Raw genomic sequence first — 19,216 nt, forward strand, 5'->3', positions numbered from 1 at the left:
GCCATCCCAAATGCCAGAGTAGCACTTGCTGCCTGTCAGTCACAACACTTGTCCCGTCACTGCTGTTGGGGACATAAAGGTTTGTTCAGAGCAGGAGAGAGGAGGAGTGATGGTGCTATTTCCACTGTAGGTTTCATCAATAGATAAAGTTACACTTGCATATGTGTGGCGGAGACAGAAATGTAGACTGCATGGTCAATGATGTGTGTGTGTGTGTGTGTGTGTGTGTACATGTGGTTTTTCTCCCCGCCCCCAGAGGCTGTCCTAGCTGTCAGTCCGGCTCAGTCTGTGCGGCTTTGTGAAGTGAAGCCTGTAGTGGGAGGAATTTGGGCAGGCACTCAGCCCCACTGAAGTCATTTGCACAGACCAGACAGAGTGGAACAAAAGCCAGAGTTCAGGGAAAGACTTGAGCATGTGCTGCGGTGTGTGGAGTGTGTATGACAGAGTCAGTCAGAGAGAAGGACCAGGACATACACTCATTGGCTCTGGTGTTTTGGGTTGCAGCAGCCACTCAGCAGCAGTCATTTCCATCACTTACAGTAGTTACCTCTGAAGTTGTGTGATGGATTCCTCTACAGCTAAAATCTGGGTGAGTTGGCAAGACGTCGCTGCCCTGTTTTTTTTTCTGTGTGTGTCTGCAGTGGGTGTTTGTGTTTAAGTCGCTCCAGGTGGATGCAGCAGATGGTCTGTAGGTAACTAGTGCTTATTACACTCTGCCTGTACTGACCTCACCAGATGGGCTGAGGGGAGGGACAGACAGAAAGACCAAGGGACAGAAGGTGGAAAAGAAGGAGCAAAGTTATGAAATCAGTGGTGTACTTTAAAAAAATGTAACAGGTTAGAGCATGTTGAACTCTCCTCCTCTGTATGATTGAGAAATCTCCTCAGTAGCAGTAAAGCAAATGTTAAACTTGTCTGTGAGTTTTTCCAAAACCCTTGTTGGCAATGATAGACTTTTAAAACGAGGATGTGAAATGATAAAGGATTTCAGGCCAAGCAGGAAATGTAAAGGGCCACTGACTGACTTGCTGTATGAGATATGACATAAACAGGCCATGAAAAATCTGTTTTTGAAAATGTTACACAGCTAGTTTTAATTAAAAAATCTTGTGTTAAGCCATTTTTACTCATGGAGCGGGATGGGAATGATTGTGACTCCATAGCTTGGTATGTAGGATATTTCTCATGCATGTTTTCGCAGTAAAAGTGAAGTAGGATGTACTATAGCCCACATTGTACTGTAAATAGACTAGTTGCCATGGCGATTGTAGTCTCATATGCCTTCTCTGGCACGAGTGAAGTGGATAATCTCATGTCTGTCATTTATTCCACCACACTACGCTGCCTTTAAACAATGATTTGATCTCAGTGGTGGCAGACACAAATCAGTGGGTCACTGATGATGTCTGTGTTTGTAATACAAACAATGTGCTTAAATGTGCAGCACATTCACAGAGTGTGTGTCAGTGTGTGTGTATGGACAGTATGAGCATGCTGCTGGCTGCGAGACAGAAATGGTCCTCCCATCATTACAGGATTTATAAAAAACTCTTTCCTCGGTACGTTCAGCTGGTTTTTATTTGCGGCTCTCTGTTTATCATTTGACACCCCGCCTGGACTTTCTGTCTTTTGCATCCAGCTGTTTCCTGTAGATTACACTAAGTGTGCATGTGCATGGCTTGATTATGGTTCTGGCGAAGTCACTTTTGTTAACTTAATACACAGTCATGAAAGATGAAGTTCGAGAATCAGGCTTGTTATCTGGACAATGATAGAAAATGACAACTCTGTATCTCAGGATGAGTCTTGTAAAATCTGGATAAACTCTCTGAAGAACTGCTCATGGGGTGCCCTTCAGCAGTGCCCTGCACCCTGCTGAATTAGCAGCGGTAAAACACTGAACTGGACAACCTCCAGGTGTTAATTCCAATGGTAAGACCACACTGACGTGAGGCGGTGTGTTGCTGAAAAAGAGCACATGTGCTCACTCTAACTCACTCTAACTTGAGTGGGTCAACTAATATTAACTCCACATAAAAGCCACTCAGAGTGAATACTCCACACTTCCCCAGTGTCCGGGCTAATCTTATTTTCTGCCAATTGTCTCTTCGCTCTTAGCTTGTTTTGTCCATCTTTGGAGACAGCGCTCAGTCTTATGACAGCTTTCTCTGACTATGTTGTGACTTGGTCGTTTCTATTTCCAGGCTGCATGTGCCAACTTGGCCACAGATGCTGACATGTGTAGAGCTTGGGCCTGCTGCTTTAACTCACTCACTTACTGATTTATAATGAGAGGAATGGGCCCACATAAAAAAATTAATGTATATTATTGTAGGACGTTTCCTCTTCATACACAGAACTTATTCTGTACTTTTATAAAAGGATGGTAGAAACCAGGCCCGTGTTAGATGTAAACTAGAACTTGTAACGCCCTGAAGAAAAGCACACGCCCTCATTAAAGGTTATTAAGTTCTGACTTTACTGGAAGGAGAGAGGTGGAGAAAAACAGCTGAGTTGGAAGAGACGTCTGGAAAGTGCAGCTCAGTGGACAGTTGACTTGATGCTTGACTACTGTGAATGTGCTTTCGTTGAAGCTGGTATTGTTGAAGCTGTGTTCTGCAGAAGAGGCTGCTGGGGTATTTTTAGAGCTAAACAGGAGGCATGTCCCAAGTGGGGAACAGCTGCATGGACGTCCATCGCATTGCCTGTCAGATTAGCCTACCACTCCTGATAAGACTGGCCTGGATCGGGGCCAAATCCACTCCACCAGGTGGCCAATGATGACAGAGCCAGACAGCCCCAGACAGGCTGCTCCACTGCAGAGGACAAGTAGAGCAAGGAAGGGAAACATGGACTATCATGTGAGGGGACTGAGGAGTGAAGTGACATTTTCAGTTTCGTGTAATTTAAATGACAAAGCGTTCTTAGGATGGTTGAAGTGAGCCTTTTATTTTTCAAGTCACTGCTAGGCTTAGGCTTAGAGCAGAGTGCTCCATCTTTCTCTGATCTGAGGTAAGTTTCCTTCATGGTTCATTTGTTTTGAAGGATGCGCAGTGTGTCCTCAGAGGGCTTTCCAAACCACCGTACTTGGCTGCCTTGTTTCGGTTTGTCCGTTGATGTTTTGTATTCCCTCCACTGCAGGCCCTTCCTCGCTGAGGAGGCACAGAGAGGTGACCGTCCCCCTGACTCTCCCCTGCCTCCTACTTCCGAACACCACTTCCTTCCCGCCCCCCTTCCTCACCTCCACGAGAGTGCGGAGTTCCCCACTCCTCCTCCCACACCCCCGGAGAGGCACACACCTGAAGTTCTACCGACCCCACCTGCATCCCCGCACCTTCCACCTCCTCCAGCTCCTTCCTCCCCTCCTACATTTGAGGGCCCATGCCCTACTTCTGCACCCCATCACGCCTTAAGGTATGAACATGAACTCTGCCTGACTGTCTGTGTTCGTAAACCTGTTCCTTTTGTCATTTCCCATTTCACTGTGAAGCACTCGTCATTTGTTGCATTAAAATGTGATGTGAATGTGTCTGTGTCCTTGCGTGTCTATAAGACTGTACAGTAGATTTATCTCGGGCTGACACTAGTCCTTTTAGCCTCCTTGATGAAAAGTAGCCACGTCTTTATCCTTTCAACCCCAGTTCAGGTCCAATTACAGCATTAAATCGACATCTGGCACACTGAACTTACCTGTGCATGTTGATTCTCAGAGCTCCTGATCACACAGAGAGAAACTAGTGTAAACATAGTCATTCAAGCTGTTTTTGTTTTTTTTTTTAATTGAAGGAATAGTTTGACATTTGGGGAAATGGGGAAATCATTCTTACTGAGGGTTACACTAGAAGAGTTAAACCACTCTGCACTGTAAATATGTAACTGGAGCAGGTAGGTGGTTAGCTTAGCTTAGCATAAAGACTGCAAACAAGGGGAGACAGCTAGCCTGCATCTCTTCACCCTACACCCTTCATATCTGACACGAGAGTGGTGTCAGTCTTTTTATCTGTCAACCAGAAGGTGAATAAACATATTTCTTTAAATGCTGAATTATTCCTAATTGTGAAATATAATTCTGACAGTACATCCCATACGGCATTATTACCACAGTGAGATCAAGAGTTACTGTCTCTGCAGAAACCCCTCCTATTACCCCACTCACAAAATTACAGATTAGCATCGCTATGTACATGTACCGCATGAACTTGAAGGAAACTGGATTTGCTAATGTATGAACTTAGTGGTCATGGAAACTCAAGTATATACTGTATAATTGTGGCTTGTTAATGGTGGATATAGCAAAAGCATAAGGATCAAATGTTTACATGGATCTTTTAGAGGATAAAGTGGAGCACCTACACACTGTGCTTTCTCACAAGTAGCACAATCTGCCTTATCCTAACTACTTGACTCATTATGGCTGCTTGTGCAGCACTCTAATGATGGAGCCGCTGTTTCAGCCGAAAACACAGTGTTTTTCATTCATAACACAGATGCTGATTACATGTAAACGCTCCTCATTATTTTGCTATCAGCACAGTTTACCCACTTATAACACTAAACATCCCTCTGCGGTGCTTTTTGGCTCTGCAATTTATTTCCTAGACTTTATTTTATAGGAGGGAATGACTCAGCCACTTTCACAGTGCAGTGCTATGCTCAACCAGCAGAGGGTGTTTGTTTCCCTTTGCAGAGTCCAGAGCTCATGTTTTGCTGCCAGTCTGTGTCCGTGCTCAGCTGTGTGAATGCTGCAGTCACCTGGTGAATACATGAATGAGCACGGGGAGACACACCAGCTCCATTGTAGCCCTCGGTGTCTGTACAGACTCTGTATTGTTTTCTATGTAAAATAATACATATTTGCTCATGGCTTGATGCTGTTTGTCTTTCTAACTGCCTCCTTTGCTCAGAGAAGACCAGAATTTTGAGAGGGCTTGGCAAGCATAGTGGTGTTATATTATTTATGATAGCTGAGAGGACTGTCAGACAGGGCTGCAGAGGAGTGGAGCACCAACACAGTAAAATGGACTGAATGTTCTGATTGGATGTCACAGACTGTCCTGTTTGGATGCAGACACACAGAGGCTCGACTATGCCAACATATGTGCAGGTAAAAGCTAATACTTTTAATAAAGTACATTAGTTTGAGTATGAAGGTCATATGCAATGTAAAGAACACTTATCTTTACTGATAACAAAGAGATGAGGTATCAGTGTTTGCTGGGGACTCAGCAACTCCTTTGAAGCTGTTATCTTGCTCAGAGTTGCTTCAGGTGCAGCACAAGGTCTTGAACGTTCCTCCTCCTTCTGAGAATTGGCCTCCTTCACCATGTGATAATCAGTTAGTCATCCAAAGACAAACATATTTTATGTGCTTTTTTCCTAAATGATTCATTGAGTCTTGGATGAATAATAATAAAATAATAAAATAAAAGAAGACAGACAGAGGGCTGCCTTTCTTTTTTGAACAAATATTTGTTCAAAACAATGAATCTGTCAGTGACTCCCACACATGCTCTCTGTTGTGTAGACGGCTGAAAAGTGAGGAGTCTTTTGTTTACTTGGATTCCCATAAAAAATGTCAACGCCATCAGCTCCTGCCCTGTCTGCTTGATTTGTGATTATGTTACGAGCAGTCGCTTCCTTCTGCTTGAGACTGTAGAGGGAGCCAGATGTGAAGCACTGCATTTCACAAGCTACAGCTCAGCCTCCTCAGTTACCTGTTTGTGTGTTGTCCCATTTATGTGTTGTCCCAATTATCTTCTGTGACCACAACACTCATCTGAAGCTGAGATAAAGGGTTGATGGGTATCTAAGCTTTCCTTTCACTGGACTTTTATTGTTGAGGTGTCCCATTGGTGTGCGCCACTGATTGCTTTTGTCATTTTCTCTGATGATACAAAGAGAAGGGGATGCCCCTGGGCGTCAAAATATGTTGCGAGAAGATACATTGTGAATGCAGAGTAAATGTGAGAGTAGAGGTTTTGCATTGGGAAATCAATTCCATTAGTGATTGTCCATGGGAGCAATGCGGCTTTTTCTTGGCAGATGAAAAAGAAAAGCTCCAGCCTCTTAACCTGCCTGATCAGCAGCTGTTCAGGCAGGTTAAGAGGCTGATCTTCCCCTCTTATCAGAGGGGAAGATCTGTCATCAGCACACATCTAAACCCAGGATTCATCAAAACATGCCTTTGAGCTGCTTATTGAGTATTTCCAGCCCTGTAGTGAACATTTTTACACACAGCAACTCGCAAATTTGGAGTTTTTATGTAATTTTATTTTTGAACTCACAGAAATAAAACCACATTTTCAGTTTGGCTTCAGAACATTTCAACATGTATTGTGTGTTTTTAGCTGCTGTGCTCATCAGAGACTCTCCATCTCTACACTGTATTTTCCATGGATCATCATCTTTAATTTGCTACCTTGTTTTCACCCACTAAGTCAGCACCTATCATTTGCTGTAGATGGGGATTCCTTTTTTGTGGTCCTTCCTGGGGTTGTTTGAATAAACAAAATTATATTATTAGTTTTCCTGTGACAATCTTTGAGACTGTGCCTGCGATCAAGATGCAAAACTAAACTTGAACTGGCTCCACAATCACAACCCAAATTTCACTTCAACCCTTCTAGAGATTCTTATCAGGCTCCTGTCAGCATTTTGAAAGCAAAACCTGAACAGCTTCGGCAAATCTGTGTCTGACCACAGCAGTAAGCATTTAAAAAAAGTTAACTCTGACCTAACGCTGTAAAACCTGTTTCACAGACACGAAGAGGTTATCTGTTTTCTACCATTGTCATCTGTAGTGAAAAGGGTCTTCCAGGCTACACGGATGTGGATCATAGTGACTCCGACTCCTCTCGAGTGCCGCTATGAATCTTTCAGAAAACCTGCCACAGCCATTTCTTCCAGTGCCTGAGTTTGCTGAATTTTTTATTTCTTCCATTTTGCTTCAGTCTGGAGTTGAAGCTGCAGTGCAAGGCCACACTTTAAAGCAGCGACAAAGAGAGGATGTTTATGTTGGTCAGTCAATAGAATAGGAAGTTGTACTGAATATGCTTTGCTGCCCTAGATACATCTTTGAGTTGGTGTGGGAGTCTGGATGGTCACAGCAATCAATATTTTTGCTTTAGCAGAGTGGGCACATCGATAAATCAGTTAATGGACTTCATGTCTACATGCAGATACTCCCCTTTTTTAAATGTGGTGTTAGGTTGCACTTGAACACTGGCTTTTGTCTTTTACATTTTGCAGTTGAACTACATTTCATTCAGTCTTTTTAGTCCTTATAGGCAGAGGTGAGACACCTGAACCCTGACGCTGCAGGCTGCAGGAGTCTCTATTGTAGTGAGACCTCGTTTCCTCACTTTCCCATGAGTCTACAATAGATTTATTCTTCTCATATTTCCAATGGGTCTCTTTCCCATTGCTCCTTGACAATCAATGGGAAATTTGTAAAAACCTGTTCCTGCTCTTATTTCCATCCCACAGGACACATTCTTTGTCTATGTCGCACACAGACGATTAAAAAAAAGAGCAAAATTGGAAGACACAGCGAGACAGAATATCATTATTGCTCTTCCGGACTTTGATGCAGTTCACAGTTTGGTGAGAGTGCCAGTAAAATTCATCACCAGCCCAGTGTGCTGCCAGGGCTTTGACACAGAGACACTTTGACACTGTAGATCCTCATATGTCAGGAAGAATATGTCCCTGTCTTTTTGTCTCTGAGTCTGATAATGGGCTGTAAATCTTCTTATTGAAAGCTGAAAATAATATTTCAACATAGAATATAATATTTTAAGTGTGATTTTTGTCCTTTTTTTGTCCTTATAACATCTGTTTTGTTCATGTGTCCTGGTACAGAATATCTTGAAAGAAAGTGAATAGGGTCAGATTTGAATTATACACATACAAGTCCATTGTTTACCTCAGACAACACTCTGGTTGGCCACGCTGAGTGCTGGAAGCTTCCATTGTGGGAAAAGGAGGCACAAAAACATTTTCACTGTGAAACATGCAGAGTAAGAGAGGGGGGATCCTAGCAGGACAAAGGCAAAGTCGAGAGATACGGTGACTGTGGAAGGGAGGAAGAAGGAGACTGACGGAGTGAAAGAGAAAGCGTCTGTTAATCAGTGTGGTTTTGGGGGGTCTGCTATTGTTTGGCTCCCCTGCATAGTCGCAGTAGCCGAGAAAAAGCTGCTTGTCTTTTTAAAGGCGCAGGACGCTGGTGTCAGGGGAGAGAGTGGAGGAGAGAGGGGGGAGGAGGCAGCGAGAGCAGCAACACAGCTCAGCGATATCAGTGACCAAACAGAGAGGAGGCACCTCAGACACTCATGCAAGACAACAAGGAAGCAGGATTGTTTTTATACCCCACTTGTTGTGGATTATTCTCTTCTTGTTATTTTGCTCTCAGAGATTTTGTTCCTCCTGGTGTTGCATCATTTTGCCACTAGATGAGACGCAGGAATATTCACAGTCTGTAGAGGAGCAGAGGACCGGGGATGCTGTGCATAAAGTGAGGAGCCCTGAATCATCCACAGCTTTGCTCCTGATGCGAGCAGGGCTCGCTCATCCTCTGCACTGCAGCACAGTCAAGCTCAGCCGGTGCCCACCTCCTCTGACACAGGCTGCCTCCTCTGCAAGGATCAGACTGAGAGGAGAAGGAGCTTTTTGGGGGGAGCAGGTGGATGTGGAGGGTGGCTGCAGAGCAGGAGCAGGCAGGGGGGGCGGGGGGGGCAGATCTAGCTGAGGATGGGAGCCAACGAGTCCATGGAGCAAGGACAGACCCCCTGTCCCTCTCAAGAGCACATGTGAGTGTGACTTACCCTGCGTTTCCTGCTCCGTGTTCTGTCTGGATATATTCAGAGGTGTGATTGAGCAAATTATGAAGCAGAAGGAAAATTACTTAATTAAAAGCTGAAGGTCTGGAAAACAGCTTGAGAGCAGCTCCAGCCGCTTCTGCTTTCCTGTTGTATGTGGTCTTTTATTTATTCATGGCTTTAAATTGGCCTCCCATACGACATAAATGTTTATTATGGGTGCAGAATGATTTATTATGTAGGATGTAATCAATTGTGAGTTGATTTTATGGGCATGCTTGGCATATCAGTGATATCAGTTATTAAGCCTTACAACCATCTCTGTTAGACATTGTGTTCTGTTCTCCCTCTGTTTTCAATGCATTTTTACTTTCTCTTATTCCATCTTCACGTACGCTGTCTTAAAACCTTTAGTTCAGCGCGAGCAACTGAGCACGTCATCATTGTTGTTTGCTTTTGTGATGTAAATAAGGTTGAGAGAATCAGCGCATGTGCGCACATGTGCATCACCGTGCCTCAATTACAGTACTACAAGTATAGATAAACTATAATAGTGCTTCAGGGGAGCCTGTGGGAACCAGAATTAGGCAATGAGTACAGTAGGTGCCGCTGGGAGGCTGGTGGGGTGATGTTTTGTTCTGTGTGAAGGAGGACGCGTCTTCCGCGCTGGGAGCAGGAGCTAGTGACAGTGTGGAAATAGAACTCGCTGTGTGGGGGTGGAAGGACATAACTTAGGAATATCAGTGGATGACAGAGACAGAGAGAGAGAGAGTCAGAGAGGGGAAGAGACGGAGCAAGAGTGCTCCACTTTGCTGTGTTTTATTTATATCTCAGACACACCACTGCACAGGGGAAGAGAGGCCGGGGGAGACGCAGAGGAGAGGGATAAGAGAAATGGAATGAACGCGTGTGTGTACGTGCTGTGTGTAATGCAGAAATGAATGATTTATAGCATAATACAGTCGTTTTTCCTCTCAGAGCTCCACTAAATTCGGAGCTCAGAGGGACTGAATGCTTATAAAAATGTCAGCGAAGTGCAGGCTCTTATTGCAGGAGGGCTGAGTGAGCAGCTGTTTTCCCACAGGTGTGCAGAACAGAGGCACAGTGCCCACCATCCCAGCCATTACTAATGGTTCACTCCCTCAGTTGTGTAACAGCCAGAAGCACTTACACTGTATAAAGCATTCACACATCAAAGCATCTTAGGGCATCTGGATGTGTTAAGTGTTAGGTACTGGACCAAGATTCTACTTACACTCGATTATTTTCATTCTCATTTTGTTATGAAACCTAAAGTGTGGCCAGATTGTGAATTTTTTGGGGGTGGGGATATTTCCATGTCTTTCCTGCAGTGATTTGAATGAACCTAGCGTCTGATCTTATCATCAAAACAAAGAGATATCTTATCCCCCACTCTGCTGGTGCTCTGACTCACAGACCTGGCCTGTTGTTGTTTAATGTGCCATCTGCTTGCAGTCAAAGTCTCAGATTAGGCTCGATGAGGTATTACACTTAGAGATTATCTTAGTCTGACACTCTTTTGTGTTTTGGGTCAGTGGATTCTTTGTTTTGGAGCTGGACTGAGTGCATTTCTTAGGACAAAAACGAATACCAGACTCCTTAGGAGAGTGGTCTTACTGATTGAAATTGACATCAGTCTGGATGGAGATGAGAGTCAGACTCAGTGAGACATCTGGGGAAAAAAAACAAAAAATAAAACCCAGGTCCTGTTTATATGACCTGCAGAGAGCGCAGAGTAATTCTCCATAAGGTTTCATTTCCTGAGATTGAAGAATCATTTGCAGAGGACAGAGCTGCTTTGTGCTCTTTCCCCATTACAAAACCTTTACAAGCTGCTCCCTGCTCACCACAGAACATCTGTGTAGTGAGGCTCTTGTAAAATGATAATAGGCTGTTGTGGTGATTCGGGTGATTCACAGGGTGTACAGTGGCTATGATGTAATACTTCATATCCTGACTCCCATTCATCAGGGGGATAAAAGCACAGGAGCTCCCTCTGTTGGTCCCTTCAGCTCAACCTTAAAGGAAACCATAGATTGTATGCGGTGTCCTTTCACAAAATAGAACAAAACAGACATTTACTCTGATAAAAAGGCATAAAAAGACATGTTTTAATGCAAAGCATATCCCCAACTAAAGTGCTCTTTCCCTTTTAGTCTGACAGATGGTAGATTCTTTAACAGCAGATCACAAATCAACCTGTTACCAAAAGCTCCACAGCAGCTGAGAGGGAAGGGACTGTTGCATGAGGAGAAGGTAAAAAAAAAAGGGATGATGATGAATTGTAGAGGTAGAGCAGGAGGTGATGGGGGTTTTAAAGGTAAAAGAGGGGTGGAATGGTAAAGAGACAGATGACAGTCGCGGTGTCCAGACAGAGAAGGGTGTTTAAAGCTGTTTGACAGCTGAGAGACGATAGAGAAGGAGCGTGTGGCGGCTAATCCATTGAGGCTAATCACACAGCTGCTTAGAGACCAGCGGCCAGTCACCATTCATCAGTCCCCACTTCATCTTTTCCCATCAGCTCTCATCTAATCACAGTCGCCTCCCTACCATGCTTTTGTTGTGACATCAAATTTAGCTTTTTGTAATGGAAAGAACAGATTTCTATTTGCAATGTTAACATTTTTTGGAGTAATGTGTCTGTATATTGGACAGACAGGTGGTGTTGGGTTTACATGTCAGTGTAGCCCATTTTCCCTCCCTGGGGCGGGCGATGGCTCTCCCTCCAGCGCTGTTAAAGCTGTTTATACAGGCTGAGTTGGATTTGGCTTCGGGAGGCAGAGACACATCTGGCTGTCTGAAAAGCAGCGTCTCCCTGCCTCACGCTGCAGAGTTCCTGTCTCCAGGCAGTCATCTCAGCCAGTGATAGGCTGCTATTAACTGCTGCTCCCTTTGTTTCTATTCGCCTCCGTGCCCTGACTGCTCACCCACACGCTGATTTTCCTCTTTCTGTGTCATGTCTGCTGCTGGGTAACTTACAGTAAGAGCTGCTGACGATGCGACTGAAACAGCAGACTGATTTTTGTTCACCATATTAGTTCGTTCCATGTCTACTTTCAATTACAATGCTCCATTTAGTGTATTATCTCATGACTGTTGACCACTTGAAAGCTGCTTGCTTTATTCCTAAAGCAGTGGCATGTAGCATCACTGAATAAAGATGGTGATTCTGGGTGGATTAGAAGTGTTGAATAAACAAAAAATTATGCTGTTTTTAAAAAAGATTTTTATTTATTTAAACCCGTTCTGGGGATGTGAACAGAACAATGCTGCTGCTGCAGCTGCTTGCCTCATAAATATGTAGTGTGCCTTTATTTGTCCTCTATATCATATAACTTCAGTTGTGTGTGTGTGTGTGTGTGTGTTGGACTGTGTGCATCCAGCCACTCTGTTGTTTTTAACAGCCGTAGTGGAACATATGGCGGGGACAACCTCCAGTTACCATAGCAACATAGTGTTTGCAGTTGCATGAAAAATGTCCAAACGGAGCACTGATATCAGCCCTAATTAATCCTTTCACTGTTTTCATTCTTTAAGAAGCTGCTAATTTGTACAGTTGATGTAACCATTTATACACAGCTAAATCTTTTTCTTTTTTTCATAGAATTTGTTGAGTAGTTTTATTTCCATGCATTTCCCTTGGTGTGGTGGATGCTTATTTGTTCTTTGCACACGGTATTACACTATGTATGTGGGCCCTGTCCTTGGAGTAGGAGTCTGTGTCGTTGCTTGTCTTAACATCTGACAATATGATCCCGGTTCCCAGTGACTGATCCAGATGGATCTCCAGGCAGACCAGGTTTATCCTGCTGGGACACACCGGGTGCTCACAGAGATTACAGCTCTGGCTCCCATTTTAGCCATGTGCTGTCTCATCTCGCATCACAGCACCCTGAAAATAATGGGGGTGCTTTTAAAGTTTTTGATCTGAGGAAGTAAAATGGAACAAACAGGTGTTGCCTGTCATTTTTATAGGCTATTGGAGCTTTAACATGCTGTCACATGTTTTTGTGTAGCCTGATGAGTGGTTAAGATTCATCAGTGGAGCAAATTGCTGTGCAAGTAGACTATGTTACTCCTGCCATATTGCTGGCTTAGAAGACCCTCCCATCTCTGCTGGGAAATGTGACCCTAGGGATAGTGCACATATTGACCATCATAGCAAAAAAACATGAATTGCCAGTCCCCTCTATAAACACTAATATCTCAGCTCTGAATTTTTGTTGCATTGGCCATATTGTCTGTATTGATGGTACAATATTTTGCACATCTGTGACAAAGGGGCCTCACAAGATGCTGAATGGCCTCAGCCATGCCTTGAGGCGAATCCCAATAGATTAGCTAAATCAATATAGTGTATAGACATCGAGTTGTCATTAAACTGCGGGGGTCCACAATAATGGCAGCATTTCCTCTGGGCATTGCTTTTCACCGTTTTTATTGTTCATTTTGAAAGACTCGTTTCATGATACTGTCCAAAGATGTGCTGCAGAAGCTATCTCCTGCACCTTAACACAGTAATATCTTTTTAGGGATTAGCAGTTATCAAAAGATACTGCATGTTTCTTCAGTTTCAATGTGCGTGTATGAGTGAAAATGACCTGGATGTAGAGCTAAAGTCTAGGTGTGTCTTTGCATTGACCGAGAAGTGTGTCAATTTTCTTAATTAATGCAGAAAAGGACACTATGGTGGAGATAAAGAGACAGGATATAATAAATCAGATGCAGTGGTGGTACATATAATAAGCAAGCTTTATCTGAACAGGTTTGACTGGTGGGCAGCTTTGTCGTCAGTGTGGATACAGCAAAGAGAGAGACAAGAGAGAGAGGTAGAGGGAGGGAGGAAAGTAGAGAGAGTAAGGCTGGCAGAGGGAGAGAGAGAGTGAGGCAGAGAGAGTGCCAGAATATACAGCATGCAGGCGGTGGGCTTCTGCAGCCAGTCTCATTTAGATTGGGAGGCATCATTTCCTACTGGGGAGGAGTGGAGACGTACTGATATGGATACAGACAACAAAAAGGAGCAGCGGGAAAGGACTGTAGATTGGAAACAAAGAGATCTGGATATTAGACAGTAGAGAAAGGCAGAGAGAAGGCAGAGGAAAGGAGGAAAGGTTAGATCCTGTGGTCTTAGTCATCAGCTGAGGAAGAGGCGGTGGGTGTCTACCTGTGTGTCAAGCAAGTAGCATTCTGGTGCGGAGCCCGCCGGCAGCCATGGCAGTGAGTGCGTGGCAGGCGCTGTCTCCACTGCAGTGGGCTCGCTGGGGATGGGACACACTGCTGGGAGGGGCAGGAGACGGGGACAGCCCAGGCTCGGATCCGGCTCTGGGCCTCCTCCGGCGTGTCTCCTGGGGCTCACGTCATGACAGCATGATCAAGGCTGCCGGAGAGCCAGTCAGACAGAGGTGAGATGGGACGGGGAGGCTGGGGCGACACCATCAGATGATACACTAATCAATGGAGCGTGGAGCTTGGTAGTCAGGCTGTGTGATGAGCTTTGCTACCGTATGTGTATGTGTGTGTAAATGGTGCTGAGGAAGGCCAATCAATATTGTCTGGCTTCGGACGATAAGATTGTGATTTTTATTTGCAGTCTATCATCATTTCTCCGTTTGTGACTTGATATTTTCCTCGGTCAACCTCTGTCTACTTAATAGCTGTGACATCATCAGATCTTAAGGCGGTCTTGTGTGTGTGTGGATGTTGGATGTGTGTATGGGGATTCTGTGTCTGAAATGTGCTGTTATCTGTCACCTCACTGCAAGTCCACCAGAAATGGAAACAGCAACGGCATCTTGCTGCCATTCATACTTGATGTACTGTATACACAGAAAAATACTGAGGCTGTATGATTGTTGATTCGATTGATATTTTCTTTGGAAATAAATGTGTTGTTTGTGATATGATGTGGAGAGGAGTTACGTTTAGCTTCATGTGACATCAATGACTCTAGCAACCGTTTCAGTCAGATTACAGTTCAAGTGATGTCAGTCTGATTTACAGCAGCCTTGATTTGGTGTGTCCTTTTCTTTTGCTATAGGAGCTCAGACTCTGATGGAGCATTTGAGACCCCCGAATCCACAACTCCAGTAAAGGCGGTTTCTCCTACAGATCCCCAAACCCAGCAACTGACATCTGATGACAAAGGTACAGTAAGAAGTAGGTCTTCCACGATGTGTGCTTAGCTCAGTATATTACTCCGTTACTCTATTGTAAGCTGGGCAGTGAGGCATAAAAAAGAACAGGTAAAACAAAGTCTTGTTGCACCATCTAGTGGGAGGAAGCCGTAGTTCACATCTGGCTTTGTTTGCTGACACAAGCATCTTCACTGCACAAAACTGAGGCTTTTGGGATATCTAGGAAAGGCTGACCAGTCAGTACAGTCTCTCGCATGTGGTTATTTTTTTCTGTCCAGCCGAGAGATTCACTAAATTATTTATAGCACATTCGTCTCTATAATTGGATCTGTCCAAAACCAGCTGCAGCTTTTGTCCCCATACAGGCTTTCTTGTACACACCCCCACAACAGCTAAAACATATGATCATCCAAATTTAATTTAAAGATTTAATATTTTGCTTCGATTTTGCCTTTTTAACAGCTGAATAAAACCTCCTTACATGTCATATATCTCTCCATGTTTTGCAGTAGCAGACACCTCAGTCAGTGAACTTGCCTATGACTTGACTTCAACTGATCGACCCTGCCGTTCTCCGTCCATTGGTTTTGATGAAAACAAGCCCATTGCAGCCAGTGGTACTTACAACATTGACCTTTTTGCTGCAGATTCAGCAAGTCACACACTGACTCGTTCCCTCAGCCTCCAGGGAGGAGAACTAGACAGTTCTGGTCTGGTGGACGGATCCACGACAGCAGGTTTCCGACCACATTCTGAATCCTTCAGCGTAGGCACCGAGAGTGCCCCAGGAACACTCCACAGACCCAAGAAAGTCCGTCCTGGGTCTGTGAAGAAGAAGCCTCTTCTCAGACAGAACTCCAACCCAGAGAGTCCAAGGCCAGCCTCCTCCAGCAGCACCCCAGAGATCAAGAAGCGGGCAAAGCCTCGAACTGCCAGCCCTCTCCTTGCTCAAGAGGAAGCAGAGGGATCTGCAACCCCGAGCCCTGGAGGAACCCTCCGAAGGGCCAGGAAGAGTCGTGTCGAAACTCCACCTCCTCTCCCTGAGGAGACCAATCATACCAGCCAAGAGGAGAGTCTTGTCATCCCTGCCTTACCCTTGTGCCACGAGGAGACACCTCTTCCTGGTAGTCCAACAGACAAAGACGAATCCCCGATCCCTCCTTGTGCCTCCTACAAATGGGATCCAGAAAATTTTGAGAATATTGACCCTTTTAATACTGGAGGTAGTAAAATTGCCAACTCCCCTGTTCTGGGTCGTAAAGATCCTTTGTGCGCCTCCATTGCTACCCCCGTAGAAAGTACACCTGTCCCTGCTGTGGAACCAAGCCACTCCAGTCCCACAGCTCCTCTTGATGAGCCAGTCAACGACCCTGAAGAGCAACCAATTATCCCCAAGCGTCAGTCAGTAAGACTGGAGTTTGACTACTCTGAGGAGAGCAGCGAGGCATCACACCAGGCCTCTCCCCCACCCAAGAAAGTGGGCAAGAAGCCCGGTGCCAAGATGCCTCTGAGGAAACCAAAGCTGGGGCTAAAGAAGGCCCCTCCAGCGCAGACTCAGCAGCTGGACAATGACCCTCCAGCAACCCATAATGGGAATGAGAATGAAATCCCTGTTCCTAAAGCAACCTACAACTTTGAAACTGACAAGTGGGATGATCCAAATTTCAATCCATTTACTAGTAAGAGAGGAATTGCCAACTCCCCTAAACTTTCCAGGCCGTCTTATAGCTTTGATCCCAATAACTTTGATGACTCCATAGACCCTTTCAAATCCTCCAATACGATGTCCAACTCTCCTCCTAAGGCCTCTGCCTCATTTGAACTGTCATCCAATGACTATGACAATGAAAATGACAATGACAACATTGGGGAATTGGAGGACCAAAATCAGAACAAACCTGCCAAGAAAAAGAAGACTCCTATCAAATCGTAAGTTCACACAGTATTAACCAGCACCATACCTTTGTGAGAGTCCACACTCACTTACAGGACATTGTATTCATGTGTAGGAATGTCTGAATATCTGTTGGTGTGATTTCCTTGAGGCTAGTCTGTGTGTTTGTGGTCCACTTGTCTTCTATGCCAGTGTCCTCTGTCTGTCTCTCTGTCACCTGTGTCTGTGTATTCTCATATGTCACAGGAAGTCCAGGGGTGTGTCCTCTCTATGTTGTCTGTTGTAAGTACAGGGGCAAAACAACCATCCACTCTTTTTGACCCTTAATACCACGCGGCTTATTTTCAGTCAGCATGTTGCCCTTTTGTCCCTCCTATTAACAGAAACATCACAATCCCTTGTACTTACTATCAAACGACCCCATTTAAACTTTTATAATTCTGACCAATTTGACTGGAGGACAAATATTTTCAGTATTGTTTTAATTTTTTCCCATCTATGCAAGTGCTGAAAAACATTACATTTATTCACAATTATTTAATATTGTTCAATGACCCAACCAGGTAAGCTCCTGAATTCCTGAGTAAAAACAGTGCTGACAATTATAGAAGCTAATGTCAAAAAGGTGAACTAAACCCCAACAGCCACACAAAAGACTATTTAAATGAAATAATAAACCCCATTGTCTCACTACTCATGACTGAGCACAAGTATTTGCTAAAATTAGATAATGTATGATATTTTAGAATGAAATACCAAGCCAACAATGGAAATGAAAGGGCGCACTATCAGCTAGCTTACAAGAGTTAGCTAAACTATAACTTGAGGCAAAAGATAGAAACTAGCTGACATTGGTCAGCCATACTTGACACAATCTAATTCAGAAACTCTGAAGCTAAGAAAGTAAAGTGTATTAAACAAGCTAGATTGTTAGGTGCTGCTACTTACATTTAACTAACCCCTTTATGGGACCAGAGACTTGAGGATAGACCCACTGATGAAGTGAGGCAGGCAGATGAGATGTTCAGCTAATGTCAAGGTTAAGAAATGGCTATCTGCTAACTGCTAAAGTAAGTGTAAAATGTGTAACAAGCATTTACATGGAAATTCTACTTGTGGAGCCATCTAGTGCAATACACCACACAACATAACATCATGGTTCAGTAAGGTCAGATATGTATAAGGCTCGAAACCTTTAACCAGTAGAGGTCAGTCAGCAATGCTCAATGAGGTGCTGTTGAATGAGTAAGAAATTAATGCAAATATGGAGATGTGCTTTTCTTTTGTTGTGTTCCTGCCTTTCTATATACAGTCTGGTTTCTAGAACATGTCAGTTTTCAATTAACTTACTGAAACAGACAAAAAAAACCTTTCCTTGCCGTAGACGTATTTACCGTCATGCCAGTGTGTAACAAAGCAGGTGCTTGTGCTCCCTCTTGTGTTCATTGTTGGTTATTGATGAAAGAACTACAGCTTTTTAATAATGGTTATATTTTAATAGAGATGTGCAGTTTTTTGGTTGTTGTCCCAGTTATGTTCATCCAAAATGAATTCAACATTGCAGCCATAAAACACTCCCTAAAAATAGAAATTCACAGACTGAAGTAAGCACAAACTCAGATCTATTGGATATGGCTTTTAGATTAGTTTCACAGGATAAACCAGGATGATTCATCCTTGAAGGTGTTTGAATTACTATCCAAGGTCTCCCCAACCTATACAAACACCCACTGAGAATTGCTGCATCATGGGATATATAAATTTTAAAAAGTTTATCTGCAATAATATACTATGATTTCATCAGTGTCCTAACTAACCCACTACATTTATAAACACATCCCTGTGTAAAATCAGTATTTGTGAAAAGTAAACTATTTACAACATGACATTCATTTACCACTTCTCCTCGCTCTTCAGCTACTAAATACATTAAACCCTCTTAACAAACATTCCACTGTTTGGTCATTTCAGTGACATATAGACTACAGTAAGTGGTACTGTAATGCATACAGTAATGCTGCTCTAAGCAAATTATGCTGTAATTTCATGCAAAAAGCATTTATGTTATTTATAGATGTACCCAACCAGTTTCACATTTTAGCATTTGTGACTATTCACGTGTTTTTGCTATGTAGCAAATACAATATACTTGGAGTTAGGCAGTGGATATTGTGCATTGAAGACGCTGAGTGACTCTGGGTTTTTCTTTTTTTCAGTAATACTTTCAGAGTGAAGAGGTCACCAAAGAAATCACCACTGTCTGACACATCCCAGGTACGTATCTAATGCTCCATATTTGTGCTCATTTGATTTTTTTTCTCCCTGTATTCCTCCCTCTGACTGTCACTGCC

The 19,216-nt window shown here is 43.8% G+C and overlaps 1 protein-coding gene across 8 annotated transcripts in view; it reads left to right on the plus strand.

Moving 5' to 3' along the window:
* Window positions 1–19,216, plus strand: part of tacc2 (transforming, acidic coiled-coil containing protein 2) — a 50,207-nt gene that overhangs the window by 20,714 nt on the left and 10,277 nt on the right. For 6 of the 8 annotated variants that reach the window (XR_011691444.1, XM_071481225.1, XM_071481220.1 and 3 more), the window contains 4 exons: window positions 3,142–3,414; window positions 14,875–14,981; window positions 15,481–16,900; window positions 19,082–19,139. Coding sequence is in view for 7 of the 8 variants with exons in the window: in XM_071481225.1 (XP_071337326.1) it covers window positions 3,142–3,414; window positions 14,875–14,981; window positions 15,481–16,900; window positions 19,082–19,139 (1,858 nt within the window). In the remaining variant the exon portion in view is untranslated. The remainder of the gene's footprint in view (window positions 1–3,141; window positions 3,415–14,874; window positions 14,982–15,480; window positions 16,901–19,081; window positions 19,140–19,216) is intronic. The other 2 variants (XM_071481221.1, XM_071481224.1) reach the window with 2 other exon arrangements.

This window comes from Trachinotus anak, unplaced genomic scaffold (genome assembly GCF_046630095.1).
Source record: "Trachinotus anak isolate AG129_WGS33_773 ecotype Australia unplaced genomic scaffold, CSIRO_AGI_Tana_v1 ptg000007l, whole genome shotgun sequence".
Lineage (NCBI taxonomy): Eukaryota > Metazoa > Chordata > Actinopteri > Carangiformes > Carangidae > Trachinotus > Trachinotus anak.